Source organism: Typopeltis vanoorti, chromosome 10, assembly GCF_054136105.1.
Source record: "Typopeltis vanoorti isolate ZY-2024b chromosome 10, IOZ_Tvanoo_1.0, whole genome shotgun sequence".
Taxonomy (NCBI): Eukaryota; Metazoa; Arthropoda; class Arachnida; order Uropygi; family Thelyphonidae; genus Typopeltis; species Typopeltis vanoorti.
Genome location: NC_143558.1, coordinates 95,951,036 through 95,977,209, shown reverse-complemented (window position 1 = coordinate 95,977,209; position 26,174 = coordinate 95,951,036). Strand labels below are relative to the sequence as shown.

The window sequence follows — 26,174 nt, the reverse complement described above, 5'->3', positions numbered from 1 at the left end:
GTATGGATATGTATTCCTGATTGTTTGCCTATTGAGTGTTTTTTAGCACTTTTTTTTAGCCTGATTGTTTCATTTAGCAATTTTTCGAAGTAATTACTCCATACATGAAGGATAGCCTTTTCTCCAGTTTCACCTTTGGCATCTCTAATTCCTTTTACAGTACTCTTTCATTTTTAAAAGTTCATTTCTGAACTTTTTCAACAATTTCCAGAATATCTTGCCACCTTCTTGATATTTATTTTCTATGTTCTTGCCTGAAATCCAAAGTCTCATCATGATTTGTTTAGCTAGTTTTACACAGTGTTTAGCTTTCTTACATATGTCTCTGTATTCTCTAAAAGCACAAGCTGACGTATTTGCCAGGAACTTTTGATATGCTATCTTCTTTTTCTTCACTGCCTCTTTAACTTCCTGTGTCCACCATGGAGTTCTAATTTTTCTATCCTTGCAGACAACTTCACTACATGCCTCTCTAGCTGAATCAGTCAGGGTTTTCTTCAAGGCTTGCTACTGAATCTCCAAGGTTTGGTTCCTGTTCTCAAACTCTTTCATTTTTCCTTCAATTATCTTTGTGTATTTTAGTCTACAGTTCACATCTGAAAGCTGCTGAAATTTATTTGCTTTAAAACTTTCTCATATGTTCGTCTTTTCAATATGATATTCATTTTTATCCTGCTCAAGACTAAATAGTGATCACTTCCAGTTTCAAATCCTCTGTACATTTTAGTGTCTGGCACCAGTGAGAAAACATCGCTATCAACAATAACATAGTCGAGTAGTGGTGAACCTTTTTATGTGCACGTGCCAAAAATTTACCAGTCGAGTTGCTGACGTCCCGGGCAATTTTGAATAGGGGAAAAATTAAAAAAAAATTAATCTACCTTAATTAATTTATAAATTTTCAATATATATATTTATTTATCATCATCATCATAACACTAATTACGGGCATAGACCATATTGATCTGTTCCGGTCTCATTGTCCATCCAGTATCCTTTTTTGAGATCTACCCTTCCTTCTCTTTCCAATTGGCTTATATTTTAGTATTTGTGTAGGATGTTATATTTATTTATATTTTATAAATAATTATTTATAATTTTATAGAAAGTTATTTGTAATTTTATTATATTATTCAGTTTAAAAATGATTATAGTGTTATTAAATTGATTTTAATGATGTCGGTTTGAATAAACACGATAGTGAAAAAAAACTTCGATGGTGAGTTACAATGCATAAATATTTTATTTATGCATTGTAACTCACCATCGAAGTTAGCTGAGCATGGGAAGCAGCAGATGGATGTCAACTTGTTGGCTTAATGCTTAGCATATTTACTCAAAAATAACTCGCCCTCGCATATAACTCACACCCTTGATTTTACTTTACTAAAGAAAGACATTAAAAGTTTTGCATGTACCTTGCACATGAAAAATGTTTATAGATGTTCATGTCGAGGCGATAGTAGCTCGCTTCCTGCAGTTAACAACATGCCCTCCCCAACAGCCATTATACTGCAGATGCAAGAAAAACAAGTAGTTTTATTCTATCCCTGAATAAGGTACAGAGCCTTTTGCAGTCTATGTAATATATTTCTCATCAAATAGTGCAATTACAGACAACTGGAATAAAAATGGCTGACTAATGAATCACATATCACCTCTTACAGAAACTATGCTGTATAGACTTGAGCAAAACCATATGTTGCAATGGAAACACAGTATCTAACTAAAAACTATTGTCCAGATTTTCAGTTACATGAAATAAGTGTTCGTTTTATTGCATTTGAAATTCTTGATGCATTATGACAGATCACAAAGGCTAACTTCAAATAAAATTCTATCACAAATTGAATGCACTCACACATATGCATTATATGCCATATAATGCATGTGTGAGTTCCCCTGCCAGTCCAAACGCAAACAAGCAGCAATAAAATTCAACCTTTTGTTAATACCGCACCAATCATATGCAAGTCATCATAGCTGCTCTTTGGTGTAAAACAAACTTTAACTTGTACATATTGTAACAAGGTTTAATAATTTATAAGTGTTTAAAAGGATATCACCTGTAAATCATTGAGGTGCCAGCAAAATTCTTGGACATGCCATATCTTTCACATGTGCCATAGGTTTGCCATCTATGACATAGTCAGTGAGACTTTCCTTATTCCTTGCCTCTTCTGTCCATGTGAATTTGTGCACATTTTTATGTTGGGACATTGTGTTAGTAATACCCAGTTCGTGTCCTGAGCAGAAATCCAACAGGTATTTGCCATTATTATTAGCTTTGCTCTTTTCTCCAAACTTTTCCAGAATACCGTATATATGTTGGCATATAAGACGACTCTCAAATACTACAAAAAAAACCTTGAAATCATAGGTCGTCTTATATGGCGAGTATAAAAAGGGAAGCTTAATTTCTTGATGAACATTTAGCTAGTTACAATACATCGTTATATAAGAAAATAGGCAGTGTTTATAAACAAATCAGATTAATTTTTTGTTACATAAATTTATTTAAAAATATTACAATAGATGTAGGTTTTAAAAAACAAACAATAATTATTAACCTCAGGTTTCATGTTAAATTTTCTTCATCTGTTTAATTTTCATCTGTTGAAAATAGTTGTTTAACCGGGCAAGTCCCAGCTGGCATGAAATTCTCATGTTGTACCAACATTTTATATTGTGGTTTAAACGAATAAGAATACAATTTGATTGGCTAAATCCTAAATTGCCAGCCCATTAACATTCATTCAGTATCCAGGTAGATACTTAACAGGGTGCACCACAAGAAGGTGGGGATTGGACATTAGGTCAGAAGCCCTGGTCTGTTCTCCACATTCCTTAAAAGGCTATGTGGAGGTCTCCTCCCAGTTACACAGCTTTGACCCTTAAGCACTCCCCAAAACTGCATTTAAGTTATAAATAATGAATATGTTGATAAGCATTATAGAAATGTAAACAGAATACTAGATTAATCATTTCAGCTCTGTATCACATAGGGAGTAGATTTAAATATAATATGGTTTATAATAGATTTAGTTTAATCCTTTATCCCAGTGAGAAAGGTCGAAACTAGTCTGGGTAGATGGCCAATCCCTTTAATGCATAACAGTATACATATCCACATAGGAAATGTGTTTTGCATTATGGGAGATACTGGGTTAGAAGTGCCTGGTAGCTTGCTCCACCTTTGCCACGAGTTGCCTTGGTGTTGCACTACTTACTGGATAAGATAGTACAACACTATATTTAGTCCTGAAGATATTTTCAGGCGCAAACTTTGTTTGCTCTCACTGGGATAAAGGATTAAACTAAATCTATTATAGTCTAACCTAGTGATAAATAAATTTTCAACATCTTTCTCTAAATCCAGAGTAATTTTTAAAAAAGGTGATAAACCTTTTGGCAACTCCCATAGGCACAGATGACTTGCTACTGCTTCTGCCTGGTATCTCCAGCTCTGGGCCTGGCTCCCACTGAAGAGACCTCAACAAAGGTCGAAACTAGTCTGGGTAGATGGCCAATCCCTTTAATGCATAACAGTATACATATCCACATAGGAAATGTGTTTTGCATTATGGGAGATACTGGGTTAGAAGTGCCTGGTAGCTTGCTCCACCTTTGCCACGAGTTGCCTTGGTGTTGCACTACTTACTGGATAAGATAGTACAACACTATATTTAGTCCTGAAGATATTTTCAGGCGCAAACTTTGTTTGCTCTCACTGGGATAAAGGATTAAACTAAATCTATTATAGTCTAACCTAGTGATAAATAAATTTTCAATATAATATGGTTTGTTTTTTTTATACATTTCTAACTTTTTATAAATGATACCTTGCAGCATGCTGCAGTTGGCTAAGAGCCTTGTTCTTTTGATGGAGCTAATAGTCGGTAAACTTTTTGCTATTATATTTGTGAATGGCTGCAGAAGTGTTAATTTTTTTTCTTTTGCAATCTTTTGATTTGAACAAAATGAGCATATCACTTCTATAGTCTTATCCATTCCTGAGGATTAAAGGCACTTTTTGTTTCTATGAAATTGATACATTTTCCCCAACTTGCACTTTTTTTGTCTTCTATTTCTTAATCCTCATCATTATTTCTAATCACTAATTCACCCAACTCATCAAATTAAAGTTTAATGTTTGGCAGTAGGAGCAGTTTTTCATCATGCTGTAGACTATCATCATTTTTTTTTTGGTCAGTCATCTTACATCGAAGCACCAATAACTCAACTTTGTTTTTGGCAAATTGCTTTTCTTGAATGCCTTCAAATTCAGGTCACATATTCCCAGTCTGTTCAAATTTTGTTTCAGGCGTGTGTTAATATAGATAATCTTATGGTTTCCCTTGAACTGACAATTGTCCCTTGCTGTCATCTTTTTGCAAATTTGGCATGAACATTTTAAATAGCTCTCCAGAATTATAAGATCTTGTATGAGTGGAGTTTCCATGAATGGAGAAAGATAATGAGCTATTTGGAAGTTGTGTCACTAGGATATCTAAAAAGGAAGACACACAAGATCACAGCAAAACCATTCTCATCCCATATGTTAAGGGTACATCAGAAAAAATAGCTGAAGTTTTCTCTGCAAATATGATCTCTATGCCACTTTCAAACTCTTCATTTAGCTAGTTGCCTTCATATCATTCCCTTAATGATCAGCTGCATCCTCTTGAACACCTCCAGAGTGTATAAAGTTCCTTGTGCTTGCAGTTTGGCCTACTTTGGACAGACTGGTACATCAGTGATCATTTGTATGGCAATTTGGGATTGGCAGACTATGCTCTGAATATACTCATTACCATAGGATCAGATGGAGGAAATCTTTTTATTACACAGAAGTTATTATAGTGAGAGAGAGAGAGAGAGACTATTTTTAGGCTTGACATCAGCTTTGAAGCTCTCTACCAGCCTTAACAAGTAATTGCATTGATTTAGATCTTTGCATTAATGCACATCTTAAAATGATAGTCTCCCAGATCTTAAAATTAATGCAAAGATCTGGGAAACTATCCTTTTAAGATGTGAAAGCCAGACTTCTCCAAATCAACTTTATGGTTTTCCGATCCATAGAAGGTGACATGTAAGGAAATTAGTTCTGTTGTCTGTTACAATTTAAATTGTTTTCCTCAATTACATAATTTAGTGCTGTGTGTCTATCACAGTAATATTTGTTCTTTGATGATGCTGGTTAGAAAACCAGCAAAATATTTGCCAGTTTAGCAAATAGATTTTTTTCCTCTTTTGATGTCATTTATACTATAAAACATTATTATGAAACAACTGTTATATAATTAGCATTTTTATTCACAGAGATAGCATATTTCCAAAACATGAAAACAAATTAACAAGCAGCTGTAATTGATAGTTCTCTTTTTGTTTTTTTTAAAGACAAAATTTGTATCTCATCTTCCTTTTCATAACTTGGTTTCTTAGAAACCTGACTACTGTTAAGTTAGGTCAGTCACTTAATCTTAATCTAACATAGCTTTGAAACTGGCATGTTCTAATAATTAGCATTTTTATTCACAGAGATAGCATATTTCCAAAACATGAAAACAAGTTAACAAGCAGCTGTAATTGGTAGTTCTCTTTTTGTTTTTTTGTTTTTTTTTTAAAGACAAAATTTGTATCTCATCTTCCTTTTCATAACTTGGTTTCTTAGAGACCTGACTGCTGTTAAGTTAGGTCAGTCACTTAATCTTAATCTAACATAGCAGAGAATGTAGCCAGTCTACATTCTCTGCTGTGTTTCCAAATTGCCTGTTCCTCTGGTTAGCTTACCTGTTTTGTAGGAAAAATCCGAGTCCAGGTGGAAACAAAAAATGAAAAAATCCTTCCATCTTTATATGAGATTGGCTAACTCACCTTCAGTTGAAAATTCCAGAAAATGTTTATTCATGTCTAAGACATTATTCAAACTCTGGTCTTTCCAACCAAAAGGCACTGTAGATACTTACGGAACTATGGAGTTTCCTTACAAAATTTATTTAGCCAGTCTGATAACTGTTTATGGATAGGAGTGGGCTTTCTCCCAGAAGTCTGAATTTGATATTTGTATGAGTCAACTGTGATAACTAGTGAAGTGAAATCAGAAGTTTTCTTTTTTCTCAGTCTTATAATACTAACTACTGCTAATAAATTTTTGCTTATGAGCATAGATCCAAAACCTGAAATGAACATCTAACATACTTTCTTATTATAACTTCATTTTGTACAAATAGGTGATTCTGTACGTGTACTGGATACATTTTTTAGATTAATACATAAAATGAGATGATTTATAATATTAGTAACTCATTAAAAAATAATCGTAATTGGCATAACTAACCTTGTCTTATATTTGTGCAATACCAAGAATAATAAGTTATCCTGTTACTCTAGCCTTAGATCCTCCATAGTTTGGTTGGAAAGACCTGGGTTCAATTCCTGTCCATGGTGTGAGGAACTTTATCTGGTCTCTTTTGACTAAAGTGAGTTAGCCAATCTCGTATGGAGATGGAGGGTTTTTTTCACCCAGAAACTTGGGTTTTTCATCCCTCAGAACAGGCAAACTGGCCTGTGAACGCACACAGATCTACAGTCATAAAATACATACTTAATCTCTCATTAGGAAGCTCAACCAGTCCTAAGGGATGGTGGAGGAAAAAGGGGGAGAAACCCCCACATGAATAAATAAACTCTAGCCTTTAAATCATCAGTTTAGTTTAATCCTTTATCCAAGTGTGAGCAAACAAAGTTTGCGCCTGAAAGTATCTTCAGGACTGGGGTAAGGTAGTGCAACACCAGGAAACTCGTTGCAAAGGTGGAGAAAGCTCTCATTACTCCTATCTCAGTATCTCCCATAATGCAAAGCACATCTCCTTGCGGATATGTGTAATGCTATGCATTAAGGCAAGGGCCACTACCCATACCGGTTTCAACCTTTATTGAGGTCTCGTCAGTGGGAACCAGGCCCAATAGTGGAGATACATAGGCAGAAGCAATGAGAGGTCATCCTAACCTATAGGAGTTGCCAAAGGGTGTGCAACCTTATTATTAAATTACTCCGGATTCAGAGAAAGATGTTGAGAGTTTATTTTTCACTTGGTTAGACTATAATAAGTTTAGTTTAATCCTTTATCCAAGTGTGAGCAAACAAAGTTTGCGCCTGAAAGTATCTTCAGGACTGGGGTAAGGTAAGTGGGTTTCCACCTTTGCAACGAGTTGCCTGGTGTTGCACTACCTTACCCCAGTCCTGGAGATACGTTCAGGCACAAACTTTGTTTGCTCACACTTGGATAAAGGATTAAACTAAACTTATTATAGTCTAACCAAGTGAAAAATAAACTCTCAAATCATCAGTTGTCAGATGTTTTAAAATATCAGTGATTTCTTTCTCTAATGTTTTATGTCTGTTTCTCTAATGTCTAATGTTTCTCTGATGTAATATTTTTTTTTCTTACCTTTGTTTATATAAATATTTTAAAGTAATTAATTCATCCACTTTCAAACTCCTAGTTCATAATTGATACCCAATATATTATAGGTTTTATGCTTTAAAATTACGTGAGTCTGAGTTTTAAAAAATGAATACTCTAAATAATATAATTCAAACCTACAAATATTCAGTGAAACATCATGAAGACAAATGCACTTTCACAAAAGGACTGTGAGTAGTAGAGGGTTCTGGCCAGCTACCAAAGTATTTAATTTCATTTTTTTATATTTTATTTATTTATTTTTTTAGGATGCAGGATTTGATGAGGACGAGAATTCTGCCCCAACCAGTTGTTCTATCCAGACTGTTGTAGGTATGTATATTATTCATGTTTTAACAATTCGATAATTATTTTAAAACATTGAGTGAGATTTAAAAATTATTGAGTGCAATTACACTAATTTATGATGTGGCTAAAGTTTTGTTTGACATAAAAATTTCTATCTTCCTATTCAAACTTATCCCTCCACCCCATCCACCTGAACGAAGACACACTAAGACCTATTACTACTACTGCTGCAAAATTATTGTCACTTTGCAGGTCCTGCTAACCATTGATGCTTATATTGCTTAGCATGAACACTAGATCACAATTTTAAATAAGGGGAGGAAAGTGTTTAATGTTTATACTTTGAATTCATTTGACAGTTTCGGCTCTTTTCAGAATTCAGCAGGAATACTTGTTCTGCAACCAATCACCACCAATTTATGGTCCATTTGCACTCATCACACAAAAGTATTCATTCTGTTTTTTTTTTTTTTTTCATCCATTCACTAGCCATCTTGTGGAATAGTAGCAATGGTTATCCACCGAAAATCATTGAGGAAGAGAATGAAGTCTGTCTTCCTGATGTATAGAAATTACAAGTATGCTCATAGGTCTCCACAGCTGCTGGAATTACTGTGTGGATAAATAAAAATGAATGAACAATATTCTCTCCTATATTGATCGTATGAGTAAATGTGTTCACCTGACATCCATCTGAAAGCAGACCTATATACTGCCCTATATAATGACTTCACATTACTTGCCTTAGTATTCCAATATGCAAAGCACGTATTCTTATGGACATGTATAATGCTATGCATTATGGGAAGGGTCTCTACACAGACAGGTTTTGACCTTTATCGAGACCTCATTGAAGGTCGAAACCAGTCTGTGTAGTTATCCTTCCCATAATGCATAAGCATTATACATATCCCATAATGCAAAGCACATATAAGGATATGTGCTTTGCATTATGGGATACTAAAACAAGTGATATGAAGTCATTAGGTTCTATATACGAGTTGCCCCAATTCTGAAAATATTTAAAGTGCAAACTTTGTTTGCTTACACTTGGATAAAGGATTAAACCAAGTATATAATTTTTTGGTATATTTAATTTATTTATGACAAGAGGCATGCATCTCCTACAGTAGGATACAAGCAAGCGCCCTTTCCAATCATGTGCTCTTCTCTGCAAACTCTAACCTTGAAGAACGGCAACACCAAGTTGATTGGGATCGCACAACCAATTTATATATATGTAAGGATGAATTTGAAAGACGTATTATAGAATCAAAAGAAATAGTTCTGGACGCTTCACACTTGAACAACAATCTAAGCTACAATTTGCCTGATTCACATAGTGCAGTAATCCAATACTGGCACTCTAAAATTAGCTGTCACACACATTCTACTCATGCCAACAGTAGCACGTGATCACCTATTCAAATATGACTGTCACTATTCTGTTTCTTTTTATTAAGCTAGAAAGTCCATTATTTTTACCTTGTTATTTTTATAAGTCTTATGTTATTTCTTACTCACTTGAAGAAGTTGGAATACTGATGAAAACTAGTCGTGATTTATTAAAGGTTTATGTTATACTTTCTCGGGTTCTAGTCAGTTAAATTTTAATCTTATAAATGTATACATCCCGAGTCAATCCTAATTGCAACAATATATATCTACCTTCTGATGAGGTTAATGTACATCATATCAAGGATTATGAAAAAACTCTGGTAAAAATTGGACTTTTTATTAATAGGTTAGTTTTTCTGAAAAGATGCAAATTTCACACTGTCATCCCAAAGTTTTTAGAGTTCAAAGAATCGATTTTCACTAAACGTGCTTATAACATCTACTGCAAGGCTAAACTTGATTTATTAAATGAAAGAATTGCAGATACCAAGTCCACGTTAGCTTCTTTGTTTTGTAAAAGAGATTCTTTTGAAAATAACTTAAGTTCCTCTTTAGATAACAGGTCCTGGATTGATATTAAAAACATGAGCTCTCTCCGTACTTCTAGGTTGCAACTCTCCAACAAATTAATTCTTATCAGAAAATTCAACCAACTTAAACAGGAGCAAACTTGCCAACCCCATATCAATTCACAAAATCTAAAAAATGTTGTGATTAACAAATCCTCACACACTCAGAACTTAGCGTACTCTCTAAGGGTCTTAACTTTGTTCCTTCTCCGACTTCCATTCCTGAGGAACTCTTTCTTACAAAAGTTGAAAAGGCAGCTGCGCAGTTACCAAAATGAACTGTGAATCTACTTAGGATCGATAGCATCTTTACTATAAACAACAGTTGTCTTCCTACAGATAATCTATCTCCGACAGAAAGAAAAGCAATCCACCAGCTTCGTAACAACAATGACATTATTATCTTATCTGCTAATAAAGGGAATGCAACTGTAATCTTAGACAAATCTGACTATCATTCAAAGATTAATAACTTATTAAGTTCTGATAGCCATTCTATTCTAGAAAGTGATCCCACAAGAGAACTTCATAACTGTACAAACAATCTTCTAAAATCTACTTCTGAACTTCCTAGACACACAAGACCATCTCTCCGCTCTCTCCATCCCCCTTATTCCTCATTTGTACGGCCTGCCTAAGATCCACAAGGCTGACACTCCTCTAAGACCTATTGTGGAAGGTATTGACTCACCCACTTACAATCTGTCTAAATATCTTGCAGCTTCTTTAAAGCATTTAGTTGGCAATTCCTCCTCCTTCATCAAAAACTCTGAAGATTTTATCTCAAAAATTAAAAATTTAAATCTCATAGACTCTAACAGAATGGTGAGTTTTGACATCGTGTCCCTTTTTACAAATGTACCTACAGATGAAGTTCTGACTCTTCTTAAGGACAAGGTTTCTAAAAAAATATTTGCTCTTCTAACTCACTGCATCAATTTCTGCTATTTCTGTTATGAGGATAAAATTAATAAATAAACTAGCAGGTTAGCCCTCTATCCCCAGTCTTAGCTAACATTTTTTTAGAAGATTTTGAAGAGAGAGCTATCTCTATAGCTCCTTTAAAACCTCAACTGTGGTTACGCTACATTGATGACGTCTTCCTTATCTGAGAACATGGTTTGGAGGAACTTCAGAACTTCCTAAACCATTTAAATAATCAATATCAGAACATTAAATTCACTTCAGAACTAGAGATTAATGGCGTCCCCTCCCTTCTTAGATCTAAAGATCAGTAGATCACCCGACTGTCTTAAATTTTCAAATTTTCAGAAAACCACTCACACAGATAGATATTTGCATGGCTCTTCTCATCACTTCCCTCCTCAGAAACTGGGCATCATCTCCACCCTTGCCCATCGAGCAAGATGTCTCACTTTCACAGAAGACCTACAAACAGAGCTTAACTTCCTGAAAAAACACCTTCTTGAATAATGGATATTCATCTCGTAACATCACTAAACGTCTGAGGCCACGCCAACAACCTCGACAAGAAGATGAATCCAACCCTATCACTCATATTTTGGCCAGACAGATAAATCTGTTTCACTTTGTCTTGAGGAACATAGACGTGACATCTCCTACAGTAGAACAAGAGCGAGTGCCCTTTCCAGTCATGTGCTCTTCTCTGCAAACTCTAACCTCGAAGAATGGCAAGACCAAGTTGATTGGGACCTCACAACCAATTTATGTATATGTAAGGATGAATTTGAAAGACGTATTATAGAATCAAAAGAAATAGTTCTGGACCCTTCACACTTGAACAACAATCTAAGCTACAATTTGCCTGATTCACATAGTGCAGTAATCCAATACTGGCACTCTAAAATTAGCTGTCACACACATTCTACTCATGCCAACAGTAGCACGTGATCACCTATTCAAATATGACTGTCACTATTCTGTTTCTTTTTATTAAGCTAGAAAGTCCATTATTTTTACCTTGTTATTTTTATAAGTCTTATGTTATTTCTTACTCGCCTGAAGAAGTCGGAATACCGATGAAACTAGTCATGATTTATTAAAGGTTTTTGTTATACTTTCTCAGGTTCTAGTCAGTTAAATTTTAATCTTATATATATATATATATATATATATATATAAAGGAAAATTTAACTGAATGTTAGAATTACAGAGGTAATTCTGAGTGTTTCTGGTAAGATTTATGCAAGTATACTTGAGAAAGAGTTGAAAATGATTGTGGAAGGATAGCTTTTGAAGAACAAGCTGGATTCAGGCCAAATAGAGGGTCAGGGTCTGATTTTAAGTTAACAACAAATAGCTGGGAAATCATGGGAATATAACAAAGATCTGTATTTAAGTTTTGTAGATCTGGAAAAGTCATATGATAAGGTGTCAAGAGAAAAGCTATTCAAAATGCTACAGTTGTATGGTGTCAATGGGGAATTATATCAAGCAATACTTAGTTTTTATTTGAGTTGTAAGTCAGCAGTTAGAATTGAAGGAAATACAGGAAGATGGTATAATTTTAAATCCGGTGTCTGACACCAGATTTAACATTCTTTTTGTGAACTTAAACCGGCATTTCTTTTGACCACCATGCTTTCTTTCAGTGAAACCATTCCTAAACTTTGAAAAATGCATTAAAATCATGAAGCAGTGCCTCGCTACTGTTGACCAAGTCTTTTCTGACAAAATTCAATTAATTGTAGCCAAATTAGAACAGATCCACAATCAACACTTAGATGAAAAATCACCCATCACTTCTAAAAATACCAGCCAGTTCTATAGCCTCATTGCAGCAATGGTGCATGACTCAATCGAGGATGAAAACGAAAAATATAATTCCATCATTCTCATCATTCTAAATTCACTTTCACACTAAAAACAATGATATTCTACAGGAAGACATCCCCAAACTAATGGCAAAATCCAATTTCTACTGCAGCAAAATCATCAGATGCCACCGCTTCAGACCTACAAATAAAAAAAGGGACAGGAAGACTTTACCATCTGATCTTTCCTTTACCCAGTGCGAACAAGGTCGAAAACTTTGCAAAAAACTGGAACTAAAGCGACAGTGAAACCTGGTGCATTGACTACAAAAGAGAAATTCTGGTGCAGAAATCGAGTGATGCCAACAGTCAACTTGAAAATCAATGTACAAATACAGCACAGGGAATATGTATGACCTACTTGGTCAACAACAACATACCCCACGAAGACTTTCACATACACTTTAGAAATATATGTTGGCCTCTGCTCCAACCTCAACAGTGTCTACTTTCACCTCCAGTCTACACAATCCCTATTTACATTTCTGACAGAAACCCAAATTTCAAACTCTCCATTCACTACTCACCCTTCCCAAAATACACGTTCTTTGACTCCTTTCTGCTCAAGGGGTGGCATTTATGCATATGTTCGCTATGACATACCATGCCAGAGAGCCAACTTAGGGTCTCTTGTGATCACGACCTAATTTGACTGAAAATTTCTCTGCCCCACTCTGTTAAATTCATATGTTATCTATATCGCTCTCCCAATGCCACCTCTCTCTTTGAAAGTTGATATCCTACAATCCAACTTTCCTAGCAGTGAGGTTATCTTTCTTGGTGATTTCAGTGTGCACAGTACCAAATGGCTCTCTTTCTCCAACTGAGCAGACCAAGCAGGTAGAGATGCTGAGACATTTGCCTTCACAAATGACCTCACGCAAGTTGTTTACATGCCCACCAGAGTACCAGATAATCCCACCCACTTTGCAAACACTCTGGATCTCTTCCTGACTAGTAATCCCCCCAAATATACTTTGAATGGTGTATGTCCAATAGGTAATTCAGACCACAACCTTGTACTTATTACTTCACCCACCAAGCAACATCCACACAGCCATTCTCAACCAAGAATTGTCTGGCATTATAAGAATGCTAGGTGGGATGGCCTTCAAGATTTCTATGCCTTATTCCCATGTATAATAAATTTAGTTTAATCCTTTATCCAAGTGTGAGCAAACAAAGTTTCCGCCTGAAAGTATTTTCAGGACTGGGGTAAGGTGGTACAACACCAGGGCAACTCGTTGCAAAGGTGGAGCAAGCTACCAACATTTCTATCTCAGTATCTCCTATAATGCAAACCACATCTCCTTGCAGATATGTCTAATGTTATGCATTAAGGGAAGGGCCACTACCCAGACTAGTTTCGACCTTTATTGAGGTCTCTTCAGTGGGAGCCAGGCCCAAGTGGAGATACCAGGCAGAAGCATTAGCAGGTCATCTCTACCTATAGGAGTTGCCAAGGGGTTTCTTCAGTGGGCCTGGCTCCCTCTGAAGATACCTCAATAAAAGTCGAAACTAGTCTGGGTAGTGGCCCTTCCCTTAATGCATAACATTAGACATATCCACAAGGAGATGTGTTTTGCATTATAGGAGATACTGAGATAGGAGTGTTGGTATCTTGCTCCACCTTTGCAACGAGTTGTCCTGGTGTTGTACCACCTTACCCCAATCCTGAAGATACTTTCAGGTGCAAACTTTGTTTGCTCACACTTGGATAAAGGATTAAACTAAATTTATTATACTCTAACCAAATGAAAAATAAACTTTCAACATCTTTCTCTAAATCCAGAGTAATTTATTAAAAAAAGGGTGGCACACCAATTGGCAACTCCTATAGGTAGAGATGACCTGCTAATGCTTCTGCCTGGTATCTCTACTTGGGTCTGGCTCCCACTGACGAGATCTCAGTAAAGGTTGAAACTAGTCTGGGTATTGGCCCTTCCCTTAATGCATAACATTAGACATATTCCCATGGTTGGATTATTGCTTTCAGTCTTTCAACACAAGCACATGCACTGAACAGGTCACTGAAGAAGTCCTCTACAGAAGGAAAGCACATATTCCCCATCCTACTTTAAACTCCAACCCTTAAATAAGCCTTGGTTCTCCAAAAGATGTACCAAAGCCATACAAATGAAGAACCATGCATACCACAACTGGTTATCCTCAAGAACTCTGCTTTTTCTCACCGCTTATGCCAAATCCCAAAACAGCTGCAAGAATTCATCAAAATCAATTCATCAAAAAACGACGGTGTTTCCAGAGAACTGAAAGCAGGAAACTTGCATCATGCCAAATGGCATCTGTGCATTTAGGTCTCTGGCTAAAGCAGTTGGCCTTAACTTTTGTCTAACACTGCTCCCACTACTTCTACACACAGATGTGTCTATCATGTCATCACCCACAGAGAAAAGCAGTCTCCTGTCATAATTTTTTTCATCAAATGCCTGCATAGATGATTTTGGTAAATGTTCCCCAACCATTCCAAACACCCAACTCTCATTGCCTCCTCTGACTTTACACTAGGAAGTGATCAAGAAAATCCTATCCAAATTAGATACCAAAAAGTCCCCTGGCCCTGTTGGCATTCCTCCAATTGTCCTGAAGACTTGTGCACCAGAGTTGACTCCTGTTCTTTGTGGTTACATTACTCTCTTACTTGACTGGCATCCACCCTATACCCTGGAAATTAGCCTATGTCCAACCCATTCCCAATAAGGTGTGTCACCCTACCTTTGCCTAAATTATCACATCAGTCCTCTCTAAAGTAATGGAGAGAACCATCAACAGCCAACTTCTATGTTATATTGGAAGCACTCAACTAATAAACAACTGCCAGTATGGATTCTCCAATACAATCAACATGGGATCTGCTTGTCTGCGTTATACACACACACACCCCTCTGGATAAGCACCATGGAAAAGTTTGGCAAATCCCAATTGGTTGCACTAGCTATCTCCAAGGCTTGATCTGGTTTGACTGGTCTGGCACAAGGGCCTATTAAGTAACCATCCTATTCAGTCTGTCCCATGACTTCTGCAATTGGGTTACCTGTTTTCTCACTGGACACATTCTACGTGATGATTAATGGCTCCCTGTCTTCTAACTGTGCAACTAATTCTGAGGTCACACAAGGTTCTGTCCTCTCACCGACTTTGTTTCTTCTATACATCAATGATCCCCCTGTGTAGTGGCCAGGGAATAAGTATAACCCCACTAGCCCATGCATGTCGTACAAGGCAACTAAAATGAGTACCCAATTCCTGGGGGTATAACTGGGTCACCCTGTCTCTGGTAGTCATCAATATGGAGGCCTGGTCCTCCAGGTTGGGGATTGGGCATGGAGCTGATGACCCCACCCTGGAAAAAAATTTGTTATGAAATCTAAAGAGATAACTGCTGAATGGACTAAATGGCGACAAAATGGCAAATGTCTTAAGGTTATGAGAATTTGATCATGGAAAATACTTTCTCTTTACTGATCTGGAGCTTTAAAAATGCAGCTGGAGCAGTTAGATAAATACAGGATACTTGTTACGGCTATACAAGAAATTAGATGGACAGGAGAAGGGATTATGGAAAAGAAAAATCATATTATTTTTTATGCTGCCAAAAGAAATATCACATTTTTGGAACAGGTTTCATTGTAAACAAGAGGATAAAACAAAACATTTTATCATGGACTTCAAAGCAAACTCACTCGGGTGTAGGTTGCGAATTAAAGGACAGTTTGTTAACTACAGTTTTATCTGTGTACATGCTTCAACTGAAGAAATGAATGATGCTGAAAAAGGGCTGCTTTTTGATGAATTAGATAAGATCTATTGGAAATGTCCAAAGAGGGATGTAGAAATTATTATAGGAGATTTAAATGCCGAGATAGGCAAAGAGGATAAATACAGGCCAACATTGGAAAATATAGTTTACATAACGAGACTAATGATAATCGGACTAGATTGATCAACTTTGCTTCTTCAAGAAATATGGTTATTGGTAGTGCAATGTTTATCATAAAGATATTCATAAAATGACCTGAAAGTGTCCTAATGGAGATTCCTTTAACCAAATTCTCTTTAACTAAATCATCTTTTAATAGATGCAAGACACCTATCCAATTTGATGGATGTTAGAACATACAGAGGAGCAAATTATTGATTCTGATCACTATTTGATTATATCAAAGATTAGAAGCAGAATATCTAATGCAAGGAATATATATATAGGTCCCATGCTAGAAGTTTAATAAGGACAGATTGAAGGAATTAGGAGTTAAAGCCAAATATGATGAAAGAATCAGTGAAAACTAGGGCTAACCATTGGTGAGGAGTGTTAATGAGTCTTGGGATGTTCTTAGGAATGTCATAGTGACAACAACAGATATAGTATTAGGAAAAGTCAGTAAAGTATAACCACTGGTTTGATGCAGAATGTGAATGTGTGACTGTATTAAAAAATGAGACATACAAACAAATGCAGCAAAGGAGCCACCCTCGTAAAGCTGTGGAGGAATATCATTTGGCTAGAGAAGAAGAAAAAAGAATACATAAAAATGGAAAGAAGAAATACTATGAGGATGAACTTAAGGAATTGGAACATCTCAGAAGTATGAATGCAAGCAGATTTTTCTATCTAAAGTTAAATAGTATTGGAAGTTTATTTTCCACTTGGTTAGACTAGAATAAATTTAGTTTAATCCTTTATCTGTTGTCTCAGTTCTGAAGATACTTTCAGGCGCAAACAAAGTTTGCACCTGAAGTATCTTCAGAACTGAGGCAACTCATAGTAAAGGTGGACCAAGCTCTCATCACTCCTTTCTCAGTATCTCTTATAATGCAAAGCACATCTCCTTACAGACATGTATAATGCTACGCATTAAGGGAAGGACCACTACTCAGACCAGTTTCGACTTTTATTGAGATCTCGTCAGTGGGAGCCAGACCCAGAAATGGTGATAAAAAGTCTTTTGCATCTTTACAAAGCCTTGATAAAACAGAACCTGGATGCAGATTTGGCCTTGGGTTCTGAGGGGATAAAGAAGTTGTGGAAAATGTAAATCCAGAGTAATTTAATTCTCTAAATTCAGAGTAATTTAATAATAAGGTAGTATACCTTTTGGCAACTCGTATAAGTAAATATGACCTCTCCATTACTTGTGCCTTAGTATCATCATTTCTGGATCTGGCTCCTGACGAGACCTCAATAAAGGTCGAAACCGATCTGGGTACTGGCCCTTCCCTTAATGCATAGCATTATACATGTCTGCAAGGAGATGTGCTTTGCATTATAGGAGATACTGAGATAAGGAGTGATGAGATCTTGGTCCACCTTTATTACGAGTTGCCTCAGTCCTGAAGATACTTTTTTTGTGTGTGTGTGGGGGGGGGGCGGTAGCGTATGCATATTCTTCTTAGCCAAATGCTAAATAAAAAAATAAATAATTCTTCCCCTCTGTACCAATTCCATCAAAACACATGCAGCTATGACCTAACATCCCTTCACAGTCAGGTTCCCTACTCATAGAGCAAATTTCTCTTCCTCTTCTTCCATCCCTGCTGCTTCTGCATTGTTGAACAGCCTTCCTTCCCATGTGTTCCCCAAGCAATACAATGCACGGTCCTTCAAATTCAATGTGAACAAATTCCTTGTGTCCCAATTCTCTTCCCATGCATGGTGCTAATGTACTATAGGTTGACGAACCCTTCTCATGTACAGGCCCAACATTAAAAAAAATTAATGCTGTGGCTGAGATGGACTTTTGCTAAGGCATTTAAAAGGATATACTTAAATGGCTGTTGCTTAAACCGGAAATTATGAGATTGAAATATAATCTTTTGGCTTGAATGAGGTGGATAACTGATGAGCAAGTATCAGAAAGTGGTATATGGGAGGATGAACCTGCCAGATTTGAGGTGTGTTCCAGGGATCAGTCTGTGTATCTTTGTTGTTTAATATGTATACTAATGATACTGGGAAGGTCCTGACATGAGATGATCAGTTGTTTGCTGATTATAGAAAGATAGGTAGGGCAATCACAAATGCTGCTGATATACAGTATTTACAGGATGATTTAAATAGACTGGAAGTGTGGGCAAAAGATAACGGCTGTCAGTTCATTGGCAGTAGGTATAACGTTATGGACTTTGGCATTTTGAGATATCCAATGGCATATTATGTTTGTGGGATTATGCTTAGAAAAGCTGATAAGATTAGAGATCGTGGAGCTAGGATAGATAGGAAGTTGAAGTTCAAAGGTCGCATAGTAAACATTGTAAATGAAGTGCTAGAAGATAATTGTGATTTTGAAATGAACACTGACATTTTAGGATATGGAAGTCTTTTGCATCTTTACAAAGCCTTGATAAAACAGAACCTGGATGCAGATTTGGCCTTGGGTTCTGAGGAGATAAAGAAGTTGTGGAAAATGGTGCAAAGAAGTTACAAAGGTGATATCAAAATTATGGAATGTAGATAATAGATAATGAAGCTAGATTGAGAGTATATGGACTACAGACACTGGTAAACAGGAGAAAAAAAAGGCAATATGATGTCTTTAAATTTCTGAGAGGGTGTTGTAGGATATCTGTCAAAGAAAATTTTCAATATATGGAAGATGCAGTGAGGTCAAAGGGACATTCATGAAATGAAGTTCGTGTTTTGAAAGTAAGGGGTGAATGCTCAATTTTTCTTTCATAGAGATGCAAATAAGTAGAATAGTTTGCCTGTTGAAATGCTGAGTGTGTCTAGTGAGAATGAGTTTATATGAGAAGGTATGACAGCTGGTGTGGCTGATGTATGGACTCAAATGAGTCCGTGACCCTGTGGGGATATCAGATGTTAATAATAAATTGTGTGTAAATCATTGATTAGATTGTTAACATACCTGACTTCATCTTTTCAGCTAATCACCTCCAAACAATGGTAGAAAACAGATGATGCATGTCACACTTCATTAACTTCTTCTGCTTTGATTGTTATTACTATAACAGTTTATCTCAGTTTCTTTATTATTATTATGTGACACTCCAGGGAGTACAAAGACTCATCGAGGGAGAGTGTGCCAACAGCATTGAATGATTGAATCCCTTCCAACTACTAACCGCACTCAAACTTGCTTAACTTTTTGCATGAGCCATTAGTAGCAGAGGCTTTACCAATCGACCAACCTTTGCTAATTTGTATTTTTCTCGTCCTCTTTTATTTTCCATGAAATAACTGCATCTCCCTTATGGTAAAGTAGTCAATGTTTTTTTGTGTTGTTTTCACTTTGTTAATGACCAGTTATTACCAGTGGTAAGCTATAAGGGGCTCGCGCGAGCCCTTTGTTAAATTTTTCTGAAATTTGCGAGCCCCTTGTTCTTCTTGTTTACTTTTTATTTAAAAAAAACATAATTTTTTGAAATATATTAAGCCACAAATTCATACGGTAACCTAACAAAAATTATTCTATTCAGCAGTGTATAGATTATTTGGAATTATTGTTTCAACTCCTCTATAACGAATGCGCCCTCTATAATGAAAGTTTGAAAATAAATAAAGATAGCATGCCCTATCTTTACCCTTCTCCTTTCTGGTAGCCAATCGTATAGTAAAACCAGTAGACAATCAAATATTCATAAAACTGACATCAGCGGGTTGTTCCACTGGACATTAGTTCTGTGTTTGGCAGTACACTGATGTATAACAATTGTTTGTGTTTAAAATTTAAAAATAATAATAAATTTAAAAACTGTATATTCAGCAAATTTTATTTTTATAATTGTAAAAGTATTTCATCATCATCATCAAATTCCTGCCATGTACCCTCAAGAGGTGTACAGGATATGATAGTACTACATGAAAAAAATTACATCATTACTAACTTCCTATCTACAAATTTCCTCCAAATCAGTCTGTTACTTTTCAAGACTCCAACCTTATCAGATCTTATATTTCTATTGTCTTAGGCACTTTGTACCGTATCAATCCACCTATATCTTGGACTTCCTCTGGGTCGTTTTGCTGCCAACTTGGCAGAGAACACTTGTTTTGCTAATCTTTCTTCACCCATTCTGTTTAATTGACCATACCACCTGAGATTAGCTCTTCTAATGCATTCCTGGATGCTGACAATGTCAAGTTCTTTCCTAATATCCTCGTTTTTAATATGATATTGCCATTGATGCCATCTGTTCACGCCTCTAATCTTTCTCAGGACTCTCATATCTGCGGTCTCTAGTCTTTGGTCAAGTGTTTTACTTCTGACCCAGCTCTCAGATCCATTAGTTAAAACTGGATTGAACACTGTCTTGTATATATACAGCTAATTTAGTGTTCCGACTAATATCTCTCTTATTCCATATGAATTTATTCAGTTGACTTCCCACCATACCAGCTTTGCTGATTCTGTTGTCTATTTCTATATTTAATTTACCATCTTCACTAAAAATCGTGCCTGAGTAGCTGAAATGATTTACTTGTTCCACAGGTTCTCATTTATGCAGTTGACATTTTCAATGATTCTGCCTATTTTCATTGTCTTTGTCTTTTTACTGCTGACCTTCATACCATATCTATTACAACAGTTATTCAATTTAGTCAGAGAATCTTGCAGACTTGTAGTGGATTTATTTAGAAGAATAACATCATCCACATAAAGCAAAGAGCTGACATTAGCATATCCAATTTTGATATCATGTTTAATATCATTTTCCTTCATAATGATCCATATAGATAATGAATAACAGAGGGGATAATGTACATCCTTGTTTCACACCAGACTTAACATTAAACCATCTTCCTGTACTTCCTTCGATTCTAACTGCTGACTTACAACTCAAATAAAGACTAAGTGTTGCTTGATATAATGCCCCATTGACACCATATAACTGTAGTGTATTGAATAGCTTCTCTCTTGGCACCTTGTCATATGCCTTTTCCAGATTGACAAAACTTAAATACAGATCTTTGTTATATCCCCATGATAAATTTCTTGACTATTTGTCGTAAAGTGGAGATCTGATCCTGACAGCCTCTATTTGGCCTGAATCCAGCTTGTTCTTCACCAGCTTTTCTTCCGCAATTCTTCTCAACCGTTTCTCAAGTATACTTGCATAAATCTTACCAGGAACACTTAGTAGGGAAATACCTTTGTAATTCTCACATTCAGTTTTATTTTCCTTTTTATATATGGGTACTATGAGAGCTCTACTCCAATCACTGGGAATTCGTCCCTCTGTCCAGGCTTTCTGAACTATGCAGTGCAGCCACTGCAAGACTTTTATACCACCATACTTCAGCATTTCTGGTCGAATATCATCTATTCCTGCTGCCTTTCAACATTTCAAGCCTTTGATAGCTTTTTTTGCTTCAAGTATGGATATGTATTCCTGACTGCATGCCTGGTCAGTGTTTTTTACCACTGTGCTGTCATCACTGCTTGTTTCATTTAGCAGTTTTTCAAAGTAATTACTCCATACTTCAAGCATATCCTTTTTTTCCATTTTCATGTCACCTTTATCATCTCTAACTCCTTTTACAGCACTCTTTCCTCCATTCATAAGTTTCTTCAACAACCTCCAGAATATTTTGCCCCCTTCTTGATATTTATTTTCTATATTCTTGCCAAAGTCCTCCCATGACTTTTGTTTAGCTAGTTTTACACACTGTTTGCATTCTTGCATTTGTCTCTGTATTCTCTAAGAGCACAAGCTGACTTATTTGCCAGGAACTTTTGATATGCTTTCTTCTTTTCCTTCACTGCCTCTTTAACTTCCTGTGTCCACCATGGAGTTCTGATTTTTCTATCCTTGCAGACAACTTCACCACATGCCTCTCTAGCTGAATCAGTCAGGACTTTCTTCAAAGCTTGCATCTGAATCTCCAAGGTTTGATTCCTGTTCTCAAACTCTTTCATTTTCTTTTCAATAATCTTTGTGTATTTTAGTCTACAGTTCACATCTGAGAGCTGCCCAATTTTTATTCGCTTTAAAACTTTCTTACATGTTATTCTTTTCAATATGAAATTCAATTTTATCCTGCTGAAGACTAAATCGTGATCACTTCCAATTTCAAAACCTCTGTACACTCTGGTGTCCTGCACCAGGGAGAAAACATAACTATCCACAATAACATAGTCAATGAGACTTTTCTTATTCCTTGCCTCTTCTCTCCATGTGAATTTGTGCACATTTTTATGGTGGAACATGGTGTTAGTAATAACAAGTCCATATCCTGAGCAGAAATCCAACAGATATTTGCCATTATTATTAGCTTTGCTCTTTTCTCCAAATTTTCCCCAAATATTTTTGTATGTCTCACAATCATTTCGTACTCTGCTATTTAAATTCCTAACAAGGACCAACTTTTCCTTTTTCATTGTGTCAGTTGCTTTTTCTAAAGGATCAAAAAATTCCTCCACTTCTACCTTAGTAGAACCTTCTGTTGGACCATAGGCACAAATTTCTCATATTTGCCCACATTACTCTACTTGAGACTGACTGCCATTCAAGAAGATTAGCCTCGTATTTTGTGTTGAATACTATGGCTACTCCTTCTTTTCCTTGATTGTCATTGCCTGAATATAACATTTTGTATTTATTGCTCAGAAAGATCTCACCAGTTTTTGTCTTTTTTTGTTTCAGTCACCCCTATTATGTCAATCTGGTACTTATCTAATTCCTCAGCTAGCTCCATTTCTTTGCCATTCAGGCTTCTTATGTTGATAGTACCGATCTTTAACTCTGGTGATGTTGAGTTGGATTTGTTAAAGGATTGTTACCTGTGAAACATAAAAAGACAGTCAAATTTATTAAATTTTTTTGGGAAAGAAAAAATAATGAAAAGTGATTCTGTTGATTCTACTGCTGTTGAAAATGAAGTCGAAGATAATACGCACATTGATTCAATGAAGATGCAACAAGTTGGAGGAGAAAAAGAAAACCATTTACCTGATTGCTGGAACGAGAAGCAAGTATCGTATTTCTAATGCAGTATAAGTGGTTAAAAGTTAAAAATGATGAATTAGGATGTTGTGTTTGCTCAAAATATAAAAACTTAAGTGTTGAAGGAGAAAAAAGTTGTTTTATTATCAAAGGAATGGGTAGAAATGAAAATGGAACCGAATGGAAAACTACAGACTCAAGAACTGCATATTTGCGTAAAAGGTTATCCAAACATAATGAATCATTGCTCATAATAAAATCATAAAAATAAACGGAGAATGTAGCAAATCAATATTAAATAAATTTAATTGACAAACTAAATGAAAAAAAAAATTTTGATAACTTCAAAAATGTTTAATTCTGTTTATAATTTGGTTAAGAGAAACTGACCAATGTCTGATTTGCTAGATTTAATCGAGCTGCAAATTATAAATGGTATTTATCTAGGATTATCATTGCATTCTAGATTCTCAGAAATTAGAACAGTTGAACATATTTCTAAACAAATAAAATTAGAAATATTCTCCCAAAAAAAATAGAAAAAAAATTGCAAAATTTCTATAATAGCAGACGAATCAATAATGTTGTCAATTCATCTGCTATTATAGAAAATAAGTATTTTAGTTATTCACATACAAGTTGAGCTCACTGAACCATGTATGATTTTTGTAGATCTTGTAGAACCAGAAAATACCACTGCGGAATGTATACATGCTATTATAATTGCTACTTTAAATTCATATTGATTTTCTGATAACTGTTTAAAAAATCATCTCATTGCATTTTGTTCTAATGGAGCTAGTGTAATGTTAAGAAACAAATCAGGTGTTGCATTCAAACTTCTACAAACATTTCCCAACATTGTGATTTAGCATTGCGTAGCTCATCATTTACAATTACAATTAAAATTGATACCATGTTAAAATCAAAAGAATTTGAAGGAATAGCACGTGAAAGCAAATCAGATTTCACAAACTACCGCGAGAAGCATTACTGAACCCTCTTATAATGTCTTTAAAGGATAGATTAATGCAGCAAATAAATTTTTAACTTAAAAATGATAATTATGAGGATTTGGAAGATGAAAAACTGAAAAACATTTTAAATGTATGTTATCCTGAAACATGGAATATGAAAGAAGTTACGTGTCCATGGTTAGAAGGAAAAAGCTAGAATAAGATCTTTAAGTTTTATTTTGAAGCATGAAATTAAAATTAATGATTTTAGAGATTTAGTGGAAATGGCTTTGATTGGAAAGTTACAAAACAAAATTCCCAGTACGGTGAAAAAAGCCAAAGTGATTATGGCAACAATTGCAGTTAACAGCGCTGAAGCCAAACTAGCTTTTAGTATGATGAATAATATCGTAACGACGAAAAGATCTTATCTCACTATAACATATTTTGGATTTAATGACAATATGTATAAATGGTAAACCCTTGAATGAATTTAATCCGAATCGCTATGTCAAATATTTTCTAGGAAATCATCGCTCGGCTATAGATCCTCCTGGAACACAAGACGTGAAGGAGGAAGGAAATAAGGTGTGGCAGCTGTTGTCATAAGTATATCCTTAAAATAATTGTAAATGTTAACCTGTAAAGGAGAGAGTTTTTTTTCTGGGCAAATGTGCACCAGACAGTGAGTTTTTTTGTTTTTTTTCATGTAAAATCGTCTCATCGTCTCGAAAGTGATTTTATTAAATAAAATATAGTTACTGTTACTACCATTTACAAATAAGAATTCCCTTTTGGTAATCACATATGAATAAATAGGACTATAAAATAAAGCCCCTTGATTGGTACTGTTGATTATCACTTGAAGTATAAAAACAAAAGAGAAATATAACATATTTCAATATTATTATGTTTTAGATAATATTTATGTATTATATATAGATTGCTTGTCATAAAAACTTCTATCGTAAACAAAACAAATTTATTTTGTTTGTAAACACCCCGCAAATATCCATTCTTGTTCACAAACATCCCACCGTGGGCATGGATGTTTGTAATTGTCTGTGGAAATACTAGTGGCAGTGGTAGATGGTGTTGGTGTAGTTTTTTTTGTTCAACGATGCGAGCCTTTTGTTAAAATTTCCATAGCTCACCACTGGTTATTACCCAAATCTTTTAATTCACAGCACTTGATCAGAGCCAAGACGGTATATAATTAAGTAGTGAGCACAAGACACTGACAGCTGAGTGCAGAAATACATTCAGATAAATGAAAAACATGAATAAAACCAATGACCCCCCCCCCCACACACACACACACAAATAACGAAAAGATGAATTATGGATAAAAATGGTTTTGCAGCAATTGCTTACCTACTTTATATTTATAACAAATAGATATTAAATGTCTTTCCTTATAATGAGACTGAACACAAAGTTGAAATTGTTCACACCCATTTTTTTTACTACTGAAATTTAACTGATCTTAAGTTGGAATATGAATAAGTCTCATTCAGTTTCATAATTTGGTCAGCCAGTCTACAGTAGGCATCCTTATTGTTTCTTTAAGAATAAACAAGAGACTTTGCTTACACTCGGATAAAGAATTAAACAATAATTTAATTTCTTGGCATCTTTAAATTAAATATAACCAATTTATATATGAAGAGGGCAAACAATGTTTGCGATTTGAAAATTCAAAATTCTTCAAAGTGATTTATGCTAAGTTTAGAAAATGACATTGGTTGAAAG

The 26,174-nt window shown here is 35.4% G+C and overlaps 1 protein-coding gene across 2 annotated transcripts in view; it reads left to right on the top strand.

Annotated features, from left to right (window-relative positions):
* Positions 1 to 26,174, top strand: part of Sym (symplekin scaffold protein) — a 649,809-nt gene that overhangs the window by 328,905 nt on the left and 294,730 nt on the right. For both annotated transcript variants that reach the window (XM_090398863.1, XM_090398864.1), the window contains one exon: positions 7,742 to 7,805. In XM_090398863.1, the coding sequence (XP_090254989.1) occupies positions 7,742 to 7,805 (64 nt within the window). The remainder of the gene's footprint in view (positions 1 to 7,741; positions 7,806 to 26,174) is intronic.